This window comes from Wyeomyia smithii, chromosome 2 (assembly GCF_029784165.1).
Source record: "Wyeomyia smithii strain HCP4-BCI-WySm-NY-G18 chromosome 2, ASM2978416v1, whole genome shotgun sequence".
NCBI classification, from domain to species: Eukaryota; Metazoa; Arthropoda; class Insecta; order Diptera; family Culicidae; genus Wyeomyia; species Wyeomyia smithii.
Window position 1 is genome coordinate 124329717 of NC_073695.1, and position 20542 is coordinate 124350258.

The 20542-nt window shown below is 35.4% G+C and overlaps 1 protein-coding gene across 23 annotated transcripts in view; it reads right to left on the minus strand.

Annotated features, from left to right (window-relative positions):
* LOC129721632 (longitudinals lacking protein, isoforms A/B/D/L) overlaps positions 1 to 20542 on the minus strand; it is a 93281-nt gene that overhangs the window by 41404 nt on the left and 31335 nt on the right. The window contains exon 7 of one of the 23 annotated variants that reach the window (XM_055674413.1): positions 12199 to 12239. The exons of the other annotated variants lie outside the window; for them this stretch is intronic. Coding sequence (XP_055530388.1) covers positions 12214 to 12239 — 26 coding nt within the window. The 3' untranslated portion in view covers positions 12199 to 12213. Of the gene's footprint in view, positions 1 to 12198; positions 12240 to 20542 lie in introns of those variants that run through there. 23 annotated transcript variants of the gene reach the window in all.

A 20542-nucleotide genomic window follows, 5' to 3' on the forward strand; every position in this document is an offset into this window, starting at 1 on the left:
GGTGTGGAACCGTGGGTCGAATTTTGACACAGTAAAGATGCATTACTCGTAACAGAAACCACGGCTGCTGCGTTCTGCAAGGTAGTAGTTAGTAACCGCTGCGTGCTTCGAGGGCACAAGCTACCGAATCCACAAATCGGCGACATCATACATGCCGCTGCAAATAGAACGATGAAGGGAGCGTTCGTTAGATCAGGCCATCCTTAGAACGAAACGCTGATATACGATGTTGTATCGAAGACAACTTGTTGCTCTGCAAGTTTATGAATCTGCATGAAGTCAACACAAAAGCAAGCTAGAAGAACACAGTGAAAATCTACGCCCTGACAAATGCAGATGACAATAGTGAACCAACCAATAAATCATTATGGCACAGTTGTGACAATTTGGAATATATATATATATATATATATATATATATATATATATATATATATATATATATATATATATATATATATATATATATATATATATATATATATATATATATATATATATATATATATATATATATATATATATATATATATATATATGTTATGCTATGTTTCTTAGCTTGAAGTTTAATGACACTTAAAAAGATTAATGTACTGATTTTACCTAAACTCAAAACATGGATACAGGCACTAATCACTTATAACTAAGATCATCGAAAATATTCTTGTACATTTTAGGATAAACCTGTACACATAGCAACATTGGTGCTTATTACGGGAGTCACTACACGGTGAAATATATTTCACTTTCACGCTCACTTCACTTTTTGAGACCTTTTCCCGATTCCAGTGAGGTGATAAAAATCACCTCCGTGAAGTGAGATTGACAGTGAAGTGAAAAAGAGAATAGGACAAGTGAAATGAGCGAGTTTACCAGCTCAAGAATTTCTGAGTGCCGGAAAGTCGGTTAAGCTGAAATTTTTAAAGGGAAGGACCTTTTTCGACAACAGGAAACTTTTGAGCTCTACCACTAAACGAAATTCAAAGGTAAATTTTTCCCTTACGTTCCATTGGCCGCAGCTCAAAAATTTGTAAGTCCCAGAAAGTCGTTTTTTTTTTCAAGGAAAAAAAAAGATTAGCCTTGTTACTGGAAAATAAATCCCATATATATTATCACTAGATTACAAATCAACGGATTTTTAAACTTCCCTATCTTCGTGAAATCATTTCACCGTTCAAAATGGTCGTGAAATAATTCCACGCAAAACGTCCCTTTTTCCGTTTCCACTTCACTCATAACCCAGATTTCACGGCAGAAGTCACCTTGCGACGTGAGTCCGTAATAAGACTTCATCCACTTCACTCTGATTTCACCATGAAGTGATTCCCGTAATAAGCACCAATATTTCTTTTGAATATCATTTGTACAATTTGATTCTGAACAACAATATGCTAAATGTATTCCTAACACTGAAATTGCATTGCGTATTTATTTGAGCCTAATGGTTTCGGACGCAGCTGGGTGGTGAACTGTCTTTTTCGGGGATGTACCTGATAAACATGGGTACGTGTTACGGGAGTCACATTGCGTTGAAATAAATTTTACTCTCACGCTCACTTTACTTTTTGCACCTATTCTCGATTCCACCTGAAGTGAGGTGACAGAAAATTAACTCCGTGAAGTGAGATTGACAGTGAAGTGAAATTGAGAATAGGATAAGTGAAATGAGAATATTTCCAAGCTCGATATTGGTGCTTATTACGGGAGTCACTTCACGGTGAAATATATTTCACTCTCACGCTCACTTCACTTTTTAGGACCTATTCCCGATTCCACCTCAAGTGAGGTGACAAAAATCACCTCCGTGGAGTGAGATTGACAGTGAAGTGAAATTGAGAATAGGACAAGTGAAATAAGATTGTTTCCCAGCTCAAAATGTCTAAGTCCCAGACAGTCGTTTTTTTCCGTTTTTCTAGATAACACCAGATCTCGACGTGTTCTGCATTTCTAAGACATTCGACATAAAAAAAATGTTTTTTTCGGTATCGAAAATTTCTTGAACTAGTTTGCATTTTTTTCATCGGCAAAAAAATGAAAAATTGACCGCTTTAAGGCACGGATCAAACTCTGATTCGCTTCGTTACTGAAGAATAAATCCAATATTTACCATTAGATCACAAATCAATCAACTTTAAGACTTATGGCATCTTCGTGGAATCATTTCACCGTTCAAAATGGTCGTGAAATAATTCCACGCGAAACGCCGCTTTTTCCGTTCTCACTTCACTGATATGACACTCATAATAACCCAGATTCCACGGCAGATGTCACTTCGCGACGTTTTTCTCACTTACGTGAGTCCCGTAATAGGATTTTGTTCACTTCACTGATTTTACCGTGAAGTGACTCTCGTAATAAGCACCGGAGCACTTTTGTTTAATTTTCTCCTTTAATTTAAGGAAAAAGAACTTAAGATAATGTTTGAGTACATGTAGCAAAATCAGCCACGCGACGCCTCTGTGAAAAAAAGTTCACAAATCAATCAATTTTCAAGAATTATCCCCCATTTCAGTGAAATCATTCCACCGTTCACAATGGTCGTGAAATAATTCCACGCGAAGCGTCGCTTATTCCGTTTTCAATTGACATGACACTCATAATAACCTAGATTTCAAGGCAGAGGTCACTTTGTGACGTTCTTGTCACTTAGGTGAGTCCTGGTGATAAGCACCACTGTGAAGGTGCATGTAGATATACTGAAAAAAGTGTTGATTTTGTAATTGACAAGTTTTTAGCGAAGAAACCTCATAAACCTCATACTTCATTTATGTTTTCGATTTCTACAATAGTTTACAATACAAGTGGTTTGTTATAGCATTTCAAGCATTTACCTTTTCAAGCATTTACCCAAGTAACAATTCTATAGCTTCTTGGTTTTCTAACGGTTTTATCACAGCAATGAATATTACCAACGGTTTTATGGCGGTTAAACCCGCTGCCAAAAATAGCAAGTCGTAATGAACACTGATAGCTGTCAATAAAACTCTAATAAAACTTACAATAAAACCGGCAAGAGTCAATGCGATTTTGCTTTATTATTGGTTTTATTATAACTATCTATTGCCCCATAAAACCACTCCAGCTTGCTGTCATATAACATAGAAACCAGTTTTATTGCGGTCATTCAAATGCCCAGTTTTAACCTGTCAAACTTGTAAACAAATATATTCAGGCAATGATATACATACAGGCGAGACAAAAACGGCTTAGTTGGTTTAGTGTGATGCAGAATTCTGTCGCAGTCTCCGTAAGATGTGTGTAAAATGCTTTAGAGCATCTTGCAGCGCATTTGTGAACATTGATGACGTAGAACTCCAAAACTCTAATAAAGTAACACGGAAAACTTAGTACTTTTCGGTAGTTTTTTTTTAATTTTATCGCCAGTTTGTCTTGTTTTGGTTGAAAATAATTTCCTATGTCGTTAACTTATGCGTCCTTAAAAATAAGGTAGGGGCAAGACACTATTGATATATTTCGAAATATATTCAATATTCAATTAAACTAAGTATGTATCGTTGCATTTTTCGTGCACCTCTCTATTTATATCAAAGCTCGTTGGTTCCTCATTATCGTCGGTGTGATGTCAGATTTTTCATATAAATAAAGTTGTCTAGGCCCCAGGGATTTACCATATTTTTCTCTAAAAATACAGGCATCCAATCTTTGCCGCACCTTACAACATATATATCATTGAACTAGGCTTATTGCGGCTACGATTGATACCAACTAATTACCAACCGCGCCATATTGATATTTTTGAAACTTTTTATAATCTTGAGCGAAAATCGAATTGTCGTCTGACTAACAAATAAATTGAATATCCAAAGTTGATTTTGATCTATCTCTGTATTGAAGAACACGGCTAGATTTTTTTTCTGAAAAACTGAGCTGAAACAATCCAATTCATTTTTGCTAACAATGAGATCATTTTTGTAAGCCCGTACTATTTTGATGGCGCATAAATTTTAAGCGCCTATGATCTCAAAATGCACGACAAAATTTCATGCGCATATGCTTGAGAGCTACAAAACCTACCAAAAACCCCTCCTTATTCCTTATCTTTCTACAATATCACCATCAAATAAAATCGATTGCACGATGATAACCAACACAGGTGAAACATTTCTCCCGCGACGAGAGATTTCCTTATTAAAAAAAGTGGCGTGATGTTCTGGTGTATGTGCAGGAACGGCACAACAAATCAACTTATTACGGTTGCTGTCAAGCAATGAAAAGTTGATTTGGACTTATTGTGGCAAGAAGCAGAGCGCAATAATGCAACCAAACTTATTGCGCTCTTAAAGAGGTAATGCCAGCTGCTTATAGTGTGCGGTACTCTTTCCATGTGGTTTTGAAGCAGTTTTATTGCCATTCTTATAATTGCTCCAATAAGCTTGCAATAAGCTGGGCCACCTGGCTGTGAAGCAAACTTATAGCGGTTATCAGAAGGTTCTGATAGTAAATCTAGTTTTAACAGTAGTTTTGCGAAATTGGTCATGAAAACCGCAAGAATGCAATACGACTTAAATTGTTACTTGGGTACAGGAGTCACTTCACGGTGAAATCAGAGTGAAGTGAATACAGTCCTATTACGGGACTCACGCAAGTGAGAAAAACGTGGCAAAGTGACATCTGCCGTGGAATCTGGGTTATTATGAGTGTCAAATGAGTGAAGTGAAAACGGAAAAAGCGGCGTTTCGCGGTGGAATTATTCCACGACCATTTTGAACTGTGAAATGATTTCACGAAGATAGGGAAGTTAAAAAATCGATTGATTTGTGATCTAGCGACAATATATATGGGATTTATTTTCCAATAACAAGGCGAATCTTTTTTTTTTCTTGAAAAAAAAAATCGGCTCTCTGGGACTTACAATTTTCTGAGCTGCAGCCAATGGAACGTAAGGGAAAAATCGACCTTCAAATTTCGTTTAACGGTAGGGCTCAAAAGTTTCCTCTTGTCGAAAAATGTCCTCATACGAAATTTCAGCTCTATCGACTTTCCGGGACTCAGAAATTTTTGAGCTGGGAAACTCCCACTAGCAATGGGCGATATTGTATCGGTATCGGAAATATCGATACTTTTGGGGCGATATTTCGATTTTTTGGATCGATACACGAGCGTCCGATATTCGACCGTATCGATACTGAAAACCGCGATATTTGTATCGATATTCTTTTATGCATACAGACCAGCTAGCTGACATCGCGCCATGTTACAAGGGCTAAAATCTCAATGTGTACACGAGATCACCGCCACTTTTCATACGCTATGTTATGCTGTCTGTCAGTGTCAGTGGAGCCCACACATCGTTGAACCGCTGCGATGTTAGCTGCGATAAAGCAAAGCAAATCGGATTGAGATGCCAGCTAGTTAATACGAGCTGGAACCACTGAAAAGCTGCCACTGTCAGTATAAATATCGCACAAGTCTATTTGCACTAGCAAGACTTAGTTGGAGAAATAGATAGAGAGAATGTTGTGAGCCAAACGAACTGTCAAAATCTGAGCCAAGCGCAGTATAGGGCCAAATTCGAAATTTGTTTTACTTAAGTCACACATTTAAAGCCAAAAAGGAGTGCTATTATTGAGCGTGTGCTCAAATACTTTCAAAAATAGGCATAGCTCCACGTTGCATTATTAAGCTACAAAACTTATATTGTTTCTCTGACAATTGTTTAAAATATTGTTTGTTTACATTTATACTCAGCTTCATTTGTTTTTATTTGAATTAATTCTACTTTCTGCGTTAAAATGCATCCACAAACCCCTCAAACGAAACTCAACGTTATAAGAAATGATGTTTGGCTTCGATTTAGTTGGGCCATAACCCAACGAGCGGGAACCCAACTTAAACGTAGCCCAACTTAACATAGCCCAACGAGCGAAATTTGACTGTATTTCAAAAACAAATATAAGTTTTCTGGTTACACTGTTCAGATCGAATATAGACCATTTTACGAACTGACAGGTGTCACGGATCCTGCTGATATTGATGCTGCTTTTACGTGCGTTATGTCAGCGGTTCCGAGCTTTCTGTCAAAATTTCATTCATGAATTGAGTGCAGAAACGTCTCGTGAAATGGTCTATTGGCAAGCGGAAACTAACTCATGCTTTCCGTCGACACAAGTTAGAATACAAGTGAAAAATAAAATTGCAATATTAATTAGTTAGAAAAATTCAGCGGTAGATTTCACTATCTTATTTTCGCTGACATATCTAACTTTTTTATGTCATCAACTTCCTCATCAATTAATATGGAAGTGTGTCAATAATTTATACAAATAAGACGGGAGCTTCACAGCCCATTGGGCCAGTAAATACAAATCGTGAAAATATAAGTTGTTTAATTCATTTGTTTGTCAAAGCTCAGAATTTCTGCATTACCTGTATGTATTTGTTTGTGAAGTCATTTGATTCATGCTGCTCTAGAGAATGCGGATAGATACCAGAAAAACAACAAAAAGTCGGCACATCAAATTTTCATTGCTGGAAACCACCAAAATTTTGCTGATTTTTGGTTTGCTGTGCTTCCAGCAATCTGTTCAGCAAAATGAAATTTGCTAATTATTCAGTAATGCTCAATTGCATAAAAGTGACAGGTCGTTTGCTGCATGTTCAGTAAAACAAAATACAACTTGCTGGTTGTCAGCTATGACAATTTGCTGTTCATTCAGCAAAGCATAAATCAATTTGCTGGTTAACCAGTTAGTTCAAGGGAACCATGTTTCCGTCAGGCACCAGATTCCATCCACACATCGGATCATAGGCAAATTACTGTTGAACTAGAGATGTATGATTATCATTTCAACTTTTAAGTTCATCTAGCCCAACAAGGACTTAGCTATGGTCCCATATTCGCTATCAGGAGCTTAGCGATGATCCCGTACCAGCTGCACAGCGATTTGGCGCGTTTTACTAATGACAGCTTGACGATAATTTTTTGCCATATCAATTCTTTTGCTGGATTCCAGCAAACATTTATTTACTGTTTTCTGTTCAGCAAATAGTTTTGCTCTATTTTCGCGAATCACTGAATCGATTACTGGTTTTCAGTAAATGTATCATTGTTTCAGTTGAAAACCGAAATAATGACTTGCGACTTTCGATTTTTTAACCTTATACACAATGCGCATAACGTCGCATCCAGTGCGCTGTATAGCGCATCTGACGCGCAATACAGCGCACTAGATACGACACTATGCGCATTGTACATAAGGTAAAAAAATCGAAAATCGCGAGTCGATATTTCGATTTTCAACTGGAACAATAATATCAAAAATTCAATAAATAATCTCAGCTATTGTATCGATACTTTTTGACCGATATTTTGGGTATCTCGATACTTTTGGTTCCTCGGGTATCGATACTGAAGTATCGATACTCTCCGTCGTATCGCCCAATGCTAACTCCCACATTTCATGTAAGGCGATGCCGTACATAATTATATCAGTATGAGCAGAGAAAAAAATATTTACACTACAGAGATAGATTTATCCTCTCATCATAATCTTTTTCTGGCATAAACTTGATGCGTGAATTTTAAATCATTTAACCCTATCCCCGCGGAGAGAAATCAGTTTTTAAATGACATTCAAACTCTTATTACTCTGCATGCATAATTGGCACAAACTACTATATTACATGTTGAAGATGTTAAAAATTTCAAGTATAGTTGTTAAACTGTTAATAAAGTTTATATGTCAGGTGATGCCATATAGCATCACCCGCGGGGAATGGGTTAAAATGCAAATTTTTGTTTGAAATTTGAAAATGAGTGATCACTACGGTGTTAACACATCGATACATAACAAATACCAGAGTTCAGTGTTTTGGAAAACGAGACCGGGTTCGCCCTATTTGAAAAAGAAGCGAATAATGTCACTAAACGCGAGGAGTCATCTTTCTAGGGTTAAGTAATCGAAATAAGTACACCCTCATCACAGTACAGTAATCTGATGGTGTTTTCACCCTCGTCGAGTTTAAGCAACTGCTGCTTCTAAATTTTGGAAAACTGTAATTTTTAATGACATTGGAATAGTACGTAAACAGATCCCTCAGCATCAGTTAAGCCTTGGGGAAAAACTAGGTACCCTGATCGACTAACGATATGCGTTCAAAGGAAAGGATGGGTTTACAAACTCGCATGTAGCCATTTTGAATTAGCGCGGTTTTTTTACGCGGTTTTTTTTACGAGGTACGTATCCCCCGCATAAAAAAAACCTGACTATATATATATACATATATATATATATATATATATATATATATATATATATATATATATATATATATATATATATATATATATATATATATATATATATATATATATATATATATATATATATATATATATATATATATATACCGTTTTATATATATAGGATAGAATTACCATGTCGATTTTTCAAGAAATCAATCAAATCAATCATCAATCAAAATCAATGTAATCAAAGTCACAACATTTTATTTGTTTTCAGCTGATTTTAGACTCCAAATTTTCGAGGGTCTTTTTTACCCCACTTAACCCTTTTCAAAAAATCTGATATTATGTAAAGCTGTTTCGTCAAATAAAAACAACCCTGAATATTTCAGTACGAATAGAGAACCCTGATTACTTTTAATATTTCTTAAACATATTATTTATTTCCATTTCACTAACTTTTCAATTACAATTATATGTTCGAAAACAAATTGTTCTAGACCCCCCGATAAGAACATTTCAACTTTGGTAGGATATTGAAGGGGACAGCTCAAGCTTCCGAATGACGAGTATTAGAGCGATACTATTTTTTTTTTTTTGGAAACCAGAGACACCGTGTACTGTCTTGTTGTTTGTGTATAGTTAACGTTTTGGTCAATATTTTGCGTCAGATCTTGTTTTCACAAAAAATGAACCTCCTGTCGAGAAGTAAACTGATAAAATGCAAGGATACTACCCCTATCCCTTACTTGAAAGATAAAGGGAAATCGCGATGCTGGTATTTCCTTTTGCTGGTGTTGAAGAAATGAAGAAAAAGACAACTGAACAATAACCTTCTAAATTACACACAACATGTTGTACTTGCTTGAATTACGTGATTGATTATATCAAAGATGATCTGCATGAAGTGACCAAACTAATAGCAATAAAGAAAAATCTTATCAATGCTGAAAGGAATAAGCGTAGTACCTGAACATGCTTGAAAAAAATTTCAAAGCAATGAAATAATATAATTTTTTCGAACTTAAATTTTTTAGAGTGACGCCCAATTTTGTCGCATCTAGCGAACACCCAACGAGCGAATCATCTCTATAATAATTTAAAAAATAAACAGTCATCTCTGATATTTTGTATTATTTTTTAGAAAGACAATTTAGTTGCTAATCACTCTCCTGAATAAATTTAAATGGGTACTCTTAGGAAATTTTTTATGCCCAGTATTTTTCACGTCGCAACTAAATTCTCGATCTAAAAAACTTATTTTGGAAAAAAAAATTAAAGCTGATTATTATTTTCATAACATTCATTCATTCATTCACTTATTTTATACCTGGTAGCGTAAAGTGAAACCTTTTAAATCACTACCTCCGTGTTGTAAAGAAGTATTAGACATATTAATAAATTAAATAATCTGCTATTCTAATCTTACTTCAACAATAATGCACAGTTAAGTTTGTCTAGAGTTCCCAAATTCGAGGCAGCCCCTCTTGAAACTTGCTTCCGAAGTCGAGCGTTTACTTGTAGAAATTTTCAGAATTGCAGATTTGATGTCCAATTATCCAGATTTTTATAAATTATCCAATTTTTTTTGTTACTCGAGAAGCTCTCAGCTTTTGGCTGGTTTGCCTTTACAGATTTTATTTTTTTCTGTCTCGCAAAAAGGTCATCACTTCAAATTTTACGCAAAATTTTGCCTTTTTGTCATTTCAAATGTTACGTAACCCTAAGAATTTCACCCCAAAAAATTACCTTCTGCTCCACGCAATGATTGCCAGATTTTTTCTAGGTTATTTTTTGCTTTATCCATATTTTTACAAAATTGACCGGGCAACGCTGGAATCCAAGTCGTTACACCTCTGACGAACACAGCTATGCAAGGCGGTACTGCAGACCGATGTCATGACAACAGTTTCCTGAAGCCGCCACTAATGATGATGGCGCTACTGTTGGAAATATGGTCATAAGCTCCGTTCATTGTGCCGCCTGTGTTACTGTACGGATTTTTTGCGTCCTTCTAACTATATTGAATGTAGGGCTATCCGGAACGTGTTGAAACATGTTTGAACGTGACCATTTATGTAGTGCACAAAATCCATGAAACGTTCAAAACAAAACAATCGTTTTTCGCTTTCTGCATTGCTTCACACCCCTTGCAGCAACAGTTAATCTCGCATGAACGGTGCTTAATCGGCTGTTTCGCAAGCACTGACAGCCTTTTGACGGGTAATCGAGCCAGAGAGCCAGAGAAAAACGGCTTCAAGCGAAATGTATGGGAATGACGTTCGTAACAGGGATGTGCGGTACTGTTCCGTGAAATGATGTAGTTTCGCAAACGACGGCCTCGACCCAGAGGCCAATTTTTGAAAAAGCGTGGGATTTGCGTTTTGGAAAGTTTCATCGCTGAAAAAAGTGGATCACGAAATATGAAACGTCGAAAGCAATACGAACTATTTTGTAACTTTGGAATAGAGTTAGTTTGTGTCCATCGCGTATCGAAGAGATGCACATTGTCATTCGTTTGGCGATGTTATTTTGTCTTATTTCTGTCTACTTCGTTCTATTTATGTTGAGAAATATTATTACAAGATCATTGATACAAGTAATAACGTTTAAGGAAAAAGAGGTCGTGGTGGCGAGTACTCGTTCGACATGTTTGTTCAAGAATGTAACTATTTAGACAGCGAGCCTTCCCACCAACAGAAGAAAAGACGATTATCGTAGTGAAAAGTTGTTCTACTGTAACCATTTACAAGCCTGGTCCGAGCTGGGAGGGAGAAACGAATACTACACTCAAAACAGAGAACACCCACAAGTGTCGTTTTCTGATAGCGTGTAACTGTCTTCTTGCTGTAACGCATGCATGACTCAAACGAAGTTTTAGTAACATCAGGAATACTGAATGTGCAAATTTTACAGACTAATTTGTCGAGTCTGGGTTTTTTCAATTTGCCGTTGTATAAAAGTTTTTTTCGTTTGACCGTGATAAGTTTGTTTGAAATTGTAACTAAAGCCTTAAATCCAGAGAAGAGCAAGTTTAATAATCGAAGTACGCTAGCATGATTATTACTTAAAGCCTTAACGACAATGAATACAAAAACTGTTTGCGATGAATATTCTTCGAGCAACTGAAAGGTATCAGTTATAACAATACTCATCGCAAAAAATGCTTTTTTTCCTTGGTTCAAATTGACAGTCAATGACAGCTCATTCTGGTTCATTCTGACACTCACACAACTTCGTATCCGTTACTCCCTCCCAGGGTCAGAGTAGCATCATGTTGGTATGCAAGTCTATGTAATTCATGATGTATAAATGAAAGGTGGCAAAAGTTTTCAGAAAAAAATTCCTCGAAATTTCCTGAGATTTGAAAAAATGTGCATTAGTGGTAATTACTTTTTTATGTTAAAAAAGCCTAGCTATTCTAGATGTGCGGGTGAATGTGTGTATCTTATTTTTTACATGTTATCTTCAAACGATGTTTCCAGACTCGGTTATCGTATGCAATAGTCTTCAAGATATAGCATATATGGGAATACCCATTTCCCAACTAAATAGAAGTGTTACTCCTAGAGGATGTTTTTTAATCGTGTTATAATCGAATCGAAAAATTCTAACTTTATATGCATTTCTGACTATTTTAATCTCGTTGAAAAAAAAACAATTCTAAATAACTATGTCTACAGCAGTTTGATTATTTTCATAAGAAGGAAACTGAAAGGCAATTTCCGTTGTATTAATATTTCTTTCAAATGAAAATTTAAAACACAGTTTGATTTTGATATAACAAAATGTTTATTGACACACGTATAAAATAATATTTTGCCATCATACATGTTTTCGTCTTGTTAGTTTTCATAATTCACGAATTGAGTGAGCAGTGCTTTGTTGTTCAAGGTTATAGTTAAACTGAAATATTTTACACAATTGCAAAGCTATCGTTCATTACGAAACTAAATAAAACAATCAAATACAGTTCACCTGATGGTGAATGGGTGCCTCTCATATACTTATATCACATCCAATCCGAATATATCTATAACAATAAATGATATTAGATAAGGAATAGTTTTACACGAAATCAAACTAGTATCTCAACATATATTCCTGAAAAAAAGAAACATATCGATTCTTCTTCCCCAATATAACTAAATATTAGAAGAACGTAATTTAATAGAGAAGTTTTACGTGCGATACCGATAGTCAGACTATGTATTATTCAGAAAGATCTCACTAATTGCGTATTAGATGACTTCTAAGTACCGTGACTGCTGGTGAATTTGTGAAATTTGTTGAAAAATAGTTTTTTTAAGACGAGTGCGTGGAAAAATGTGCTGCGCGGAATTACCCGCAGTCACAGTATGTCGAAAAGGACAAGTTTATCAACATATGAGCCGTTGTAGAATAGAGTGGTCTTTGTGGCATCGAGCAAATTTTTCAGAAGCAAGTTTCGAAAAATCTGAATAAAATTCTGTTCAACGGATTCTTGTTCTAATAAATGTTCTAATATAAAGGTTATGAAGTGGTTTAACATAGGAATGAATAAATTTAACAGTTTCTTTGCGAAATAAGTGATTTTGTCTTACCAATGTACATAGCTCTTTCCGACCGAGCCCACACAATTGTGTAGGTAAAAAATGACGGATAGCAATTAGGTTTTTCGAAGCAGTTCCTATATAAAAACACTTGCAGCTGATGCGTAAACGGATGTAATTTTTCCTAAGTGGAACTTAAGCTTTTATTTATTTGAAAATACTAAAATAATTTTTCGTTGCTCTACAATTTATTGCCTGTATTGTTAGCAATCACAGGAATTCGATCTGAGGTAAATTGAGGCGATAAATTAGTAGAAATACTCTTTTTTTTAAAAATGTGTGCTGTAGGGGTAACACCGTCACCCAGTGAGTGGGGTAAGCCCGATATGTTCTGAGGTTAGTTGGATGTCACTGGCACATATTCTTCATCCATTACCGATGACTCGCTGCTAAATAAATTAATAAATAGACTTAGAACCATGCACTCTTTTGTGATTTATGAATGATTCCAAGGGTCATTAGAGGTGTCAAATGTACTGAATCAAGTCACAAAACTGACCGTTTTCCCGGTGTTATTTGGAATATGCTTCGGTATGGTCAATGTGGTCCTGGCTGCGATGAAACTAGTTATTAATAAGATTGAGAGTGCCATATGATAGGCTTGCCGAGTATCAAATTATTTCATTGTTTATACATAATGTTCACCGGCAATCTCCCCAGAACCAGCGAACCGACTACAACCAAATTCAACAGTAACATACAGAAATGTAAGATCTCTCATTTGACGGTTTCCGAACTCAAATAGAGGTTCAGTTAATTCGAGTAAATTCATGAACAAACTTAGGTGCCGGTTTCACCCGCACTGGTTGCTAGACGTCGTTTTTATCTTAATTTCAAAACTTCACTATTCCTTGTAAAATTACAGTTTGAAAGTCTTCATATCTCGTTCAAAACAATCTGGGCAATGATTCTGAGAAACAATATTTGCCATCGAGTACTACTAAAGAATTATTTTCTTAGGGGGTCGGGCTTACCCCCAGTACCATGGAATGGGGTGAAATTGATCAATTTTTATAACAATTTCCAATTAACTATAGCTTCATGTACATTTTTCCCGAAATAGTATAATTTTAAAACAAGTACTGGTATGTGCTCCAGTAAACCTCTATGGCTATTGGTGAAATTTCTATCATGTACTTCATGAAATAAATTCGATAATTTTATAAGGTACTATGAGGTAAATTGGGGTGAAATTGATCACCATTGAAATCCATACATTCTTTTGGAAATGTGCTTTTTTTCGATATGTTCAAGATAAATGATGATTTCTGTACTGAAAAATATCATTTACAGCTAGTTTGGAAACGAAAATAACGATATTTCAGGTTAAAATTTGTTTATTTTGGTTCACGAGCTGCTTGGTGCTAAATTTGCTCTTATTTGATCGTCGTTAGACCGATTTTAATCCGGTTTGTTGCAAAAGCTCAAAAACTAGCTCTGAAATTGAAATCTTTGTGGTTTCCTGTGAATTCATCAGTATTTCTTTAATGGTATGGGTTGATCATTGTTGAAAATTTTATTTTTTGAGCTTTTATCAAACTTTACTCACTTCTCCAAATTTAACGTAATTAACCCTTAACTTATATTACTTTAAGTAAATTCAATACTTTTTTTTATTATTTGGAAACTTGTTTGATCAAACTTGATTGAGTTTTGACTGAGTTAGAAGAATTTCTAGAAAATATGAAAAATTGCACCGGGCATGCAAGGGTTAACTTTGACAGGTATGTGAATCACGCAAAAGTGGCGTTTAAGGACACATTGACATTGCCTAGTGTTGTAAGATATCTTTTGATTAGTATTTTTTATCACGAATTTTGAATTTCACCACACTGATCAATTTCACTCCATTCCACGGTACCCCTATATTTCACTAGAATCATCGAATCGTATGTACACAAGACTAGTAAAAGACACAAAAAAACAACGGTGAGGCGTCGTACAGAAATTACGTAACGCTAAATTTCAGAGCGCAATGCTGATGAAACCAACAGGTAAGCTTCTACATAAGTTGTGGATGACCTTAATAAATTCTTTTGAAAAACTCGCAAGCACACGTACCCACCCATAACGGATCCCAGTAACTTGATAAAGTACCATTTCTATCCACATTCACTAATGTTGCTCTAACCGTTACTATAACAATAAGTCGTCAAAACTGTTATTAGCAAATCACGTAAACCCAAGAGAAACGACTAGTTTTCGACTTAAAACAAAATATCATGCGACTAGTATCAAGAATTGAAAAATTAGGTCAATTACATCTAAATCAAATATCTAAAACCGCGTTGGTCATATCTGGACATGTACTAGATTCTTAGGAATTCACAGAAATATAGCGAGTTGCAAACACGAAACAAAACTTCGTCATACGACTCGAATAATAATAAAATTCTTAAAATAGATCAATGGATTGCCAAGGATCAAGTAATGGCCAACTCCAGATGCGGTTCAAGTGTAAAATACATAAAAATAGCACACTGTCAACGCCAATTGGTTCATCTAGGAATTTCAGAGCAATAGAATAAGACTAAGCTCAACTTGCATGCTTAACTTTAGATGTATCAACTGCACATAACACTTTTTTGCTTTCAATATGAAAAATATATTTATGAATGCAAATGTCACGTAATGTATTTTGGTTCGACAGAAAAACTAGACGTTTCTCCCCGGTCACTTGATCCAAAACATCATCGGTACTGTTGCGGAACCGTGCAATCTCCTGAAACGGTCTCCATATATCTTCGGTTATGTTTATTTAAGAAGCATCATTGAAGATCTTTAATTAATTTCGTGTATTTAAATCTAGCTCATCGTTTATAGTTTTGATGGCGTATTTTACTGAATAACAATCACGGAATAACGTGATGAATGTATTTGGGAGAAACATTACGAGACATTTAAGAAAACATGCAAATGCAATTTTCTATTTTGGTTCACGCTTGAATTTATAAATGGGAAAGATTATAAAAAAAATTAGCAACAGTTATTGCAGAACTAATCATGTTTTGCCCAAGAAACCGCATGAATATCGTAACAAGATCAAGTTATATCGTGAATAGATGAGTAACTTATGCTGTTTCCACTGCAATTGTACATCTCTTTCTTCACAGCGAACCATAAGAATGATAATACTAAGTCATGTTCAAGCAAAACTATAGTGCTGTTACATTCCTTCCCGAAGTTCGACTTTTCATTCTGTTCTAAACTAGGTGCTACGACTCTAACGGTATTGTCCTGCCGAGATTCGAACATGTGACAAAGGGCTTTGTTAGACCAGCATCTTAAGCATCGTCATGATACATTTTATGAAGGTAAACATAATTAAAAGAAAATCTATATCGATAAACAGCTACTGATAATGCGACGCTCGTTTGCTTGGAAACATCAATAGCTGGAAACAGGTTTGTAAACGGTCAACATTCTCATTTGTTTCGCTTCGTTAGTGTCAATCGGCATTCGCACTTCGAAGGGATGCATATTGTTATTCATTTGACGATATTATTTTGTTTCATTTCTGTCTACTCAATCCTGTTCCGGCTGAGAAATATTATTACAAGATCAATGATATAAGAAATTTCCAAAGTTTCCGCACATAACGTGCGAAATTCTGGAGTGCTTCGTGATAAGGTCCTATGTCTGAACGTAAACAGAACGAGATGATTTGTGCTTGTGAGGTACAAGGGATATAACTTTCACTCGTTTTGGTTACGTTTAGACATACGACCTTATCACAAAGTACCCAGAACTCTCATTTCTAGGAAAAGTTGTGATGGTGAGTATTCGATTGACATGTTCAGGGTAGCGAAAAAAATTTCAACAGAAAATTCCTGACATTCCCTGAAATTATTTTATTTTCCCTAATATTTTTCAGCATTCAGCACAAAAAAGGGAAAGTAAATGAATCCTACTCTGAAATCCTAGTGAAAAAGAATCGATTGGATATGCAACGAAACAGTAAAGGTCCCGCATTAGCTTTCAATACTGAAAAAATCCCTTTTAACGCTAAATAGTCGTTAAAATGACAAATCGTTCTCGCTTAAAAAAACTTTCCCTTCTTTTTTTTTTAATTTTCCCTGACATTCCGTTATTTCCCTGATCGAAAGTGAATTTCCTGACATTCCCTGATTTTCCAGGTTTTTAAAGGTTTTCGGCACCCTGCATGTTTGTTCATGAATGTATTTAGAATGAATGTATTTTGAATGAATGTATTGTGGCGCCAGCACTAAATTAAGTTCGGAAGTCGGACTTCTGACTTCCGAACTTTCTTCCAACTTTACAAACACGTAGAACAACTGCGTGTTCACACAACATGGAGTGCGGGAATGATTCCAATGTATTGGTTTAACCGGACTGACAGCGCAGTGGCGGCTGAGATAGTTGCAGTGTTGCGAGAACACCAAAAATAAACATCGGAAGTGAGCCTGACTGCCGGTTTATCAGCGACGTTTTGATAATTTTTATTTAAATGTACAATATTATCGCAATGAAAAGTCGTTCAATCGTGGTTATTTATGAGCCGGGTTAGAAATAATCGATTTAGGGCTCTCCCTGATTAGTTGGAGGTGAATTTCTCCAGGTGGAGGAAAGAGAGACACAGAGAAAATTGTTTTGCGTTTATTTGATGGTAAATTTGGACATGAGAATAAAAAAATCGTATCCATTCTAAACGAGAATAAGGACGACAAGACCTTTTATTTTTTCAAGCAAAACCAAAAGTCTAAAGTGATTTGCGATTAGGGTGCAACTAGCAAATGGTTAACATTGGGGTATATCAGTTTGAAAATTATTAATTATGATTTGAGCACGAAAAACCATTGAAAACATGTCGTGTAAAAAACGACTGTTCTGAATAATCCGCGTAAATTCCGAAATCCACCTAAAAAGCGCAAAGCGATTGAAGTTGGACGATCCGAAAAATCATCAAAAAACAACGTTCTCTGCATTTTTAAACCATCTGGCATTTTTTTTTTATTCGAAAACCAAAATTTTATATACTCCACTCCCCTTTGGCCTTTGGGTGAATGTTTGGATTCCTAAAGGCCCAACTTCAATCGCTTTGCATCATCTCATTCTGAGTCTGATTGATCTCAAATTTCGCACAGGGTGTTTTTTGGGCAGATAAACATACTGTATAGGGTCTTCGAACGATCTTTCTAATTGGCACCCTACTTTACACTTATTTTTCATTGTTCTAAAAGTCGCAAATTTTATTGCAGTCATACAAAATATCAGATTTGTAGTCTAGTTCTCGTTCGAATCAATTCCAACGTTCGACCGCTTCTCTTAATCATTCGAAAATGGGAACAACCGACCTTACTCTGTTTTATGTCACCCCCCTTCAAAAATGTTGAGAATTGGAAGAGGATGAAAATAAAAGTCCAAGCGGTGTTGTTAATATTGTTGGTTTTTCGACAGTGTATATGCTTAATTTAGCAACATTAAGTCCAATGACAGAGAGAGTGTCATCAGAAGGAATCAAAAAATTAATAATAATAATGAAGTGTTATTTTTCAACATTCTTTGAATGCAGGTTCGTAAGTTGCGTACTAATTTTTAATCAAGATATTTTTTTTTCTTCTAGATGTTATTTACTTTTTTTTTTTTCATTTTTCCCATATAACGACCCCCCTTTCTCATATGTATATGAATGACCAATCACAAGTACGCTAAAAAAAGAATATCATAATATGCTGGAAATATAAAATTTAGGCCAGAATTGCCTGCCTAACTCCCCCGTCTTTGCATAACTATTTTTCGCATTTAAATGCATTTTATACGTACCTTGAAACACCGAGTTGTTTTCAAAAGTTTAGCAGTCAAAACAATGCGCAATATTGTACCTTCATTGTTCCGTAATTCATGTGCTACCTAATATGTCGGGAATATATCTTTTGCCTTACGACTCATCGTCACTTATCATTATGTTACATCATTATGTGACATCTGCCACCAATATGCACAGAACAAACAAAAACAGCGGTAGTAATTTTTATATGTGTAATGCAGCAATGGAGGCGTTAATATATCTAATAACAAATTTCTTTACTCCACGGAGTCAGAGCCAACCTATACAGAAGCGATATTGCGATTTACCATGCAAGAAAGAGATGTCACGTTGCCCCAGATGGACTCTGGGAAAAAAGAAATTTGCTATTAGTTGGAAGCTTGAAAAAAAAAACAGAGATCATCACCCTTTTGCATGTTAGCAATCATATCCCATTGAAACGAAAGTATAGACGATTTTCTGTTTTTATTCAAATGTCTCTTAATTAGGATCATTCGAAAAAGCCGGAATAACGATATATCAGTTGATGGATTGAAATGGTGTATAATCAACATCAAAATAAAATTGCCTGATTTTTCCATGTTCTTCCTGAAGTTCCATTTTTCCAGTACATTCTTTTCTACCTCAAAATCATTAGAGTACATGTAATTTATCTGTAACATCAATGTATTTTGAAGCGTTTTATAGTTCTAAAAACGATTCACGCAGAAGTAAAAAGGCATTGACGGTCTTGTAAAAGTACCGTCTGTCGGGGTGACATATGGCCACGGGGGTGAGATTGAGCCAAACCGGAAATTATTTCTAGAACCTCAAAATTCAATACTTTATGGAACACGACATATTTATTCACAACTTAAAATGGAATATAGATAATATTACTGAACTGTTTTACTTGAATAATGTTCCAAAGTACAGGCGCAAATAACATTACCAAAAATGTCCCATGCAAACCCGGTCAAGAAATCACAACAACTCACACTCACTACAGATGGTACGTTAGGATGTCGTCTCCAATGTATTGAGGAAATATTATGTATTGCACCTGACTTGGGTCAGAAAATTATTCCAATTTTCCAAGCTGTATACTTTTGAACAATGATCGATGCAGTAGTGCGGAATTCATATTCGCGACAAAATTCTGTCAGTGTTGGTGTACATGCATGGTTAACATAAGGTAAATTTTTTAGCTATGATATTATTTAAAATATGGACTAAAAGCTTTAGAACTGTAGACTAACAGTTTCCAGATGGAAAATTACAATGACTGATGTTATCTATGGAACTAGTTGAACGTTCCCGGCGATGCTCGGGATCAAAGGTTTCAAAGATAGATTTTTTTATGTTTCATTGCTGCATTAGCTCAACTCACTTCAAAAATATAATTCACATCTTATACTTATATCATCACTTCAAGTAGGGTGCCGAACGTTTTCGTCAGTGGTTTTCTTCGGGCCTTTTTTGCATAAGATCCCTACTTCAATATTCTGAGAACGCGCAGAACGGAAATACCCATATTGGATTGTTTTTTTCTGATTTTGGGCTGATTTACAGAAACTGGAAGTCACCATTTTGGATTTCAAAATGACGTATGGAGTTCCACTTTCGAAAGTATTGAAATTGTTGGCCAAATATCACTTTAAAAGTCATAAATTTGCATGTTTCACGTAGTTTTGTGAATAATATCTCAAATTTAGTAATCAGATACTTGTTATTTTTCTTCAAATGTCTTTTCTGAACGTTAACAAACATTTCAATGAAAAAAAACATGTGTCATCGCTATAAAATGACGTATAGAGTTCCACTTTCGGAAGTGTTGAAATTGTTGGCCAAATATCACTTAAGGTTATTTTCCTGAAACCGGAAATCGCCATTTTTTAATCCACAAAACTTCGTAGAAAATAAGAAAATAAAAGATTTTTGATGCTTAAGCTGCCTCTTAATCGATATTCAAACAAA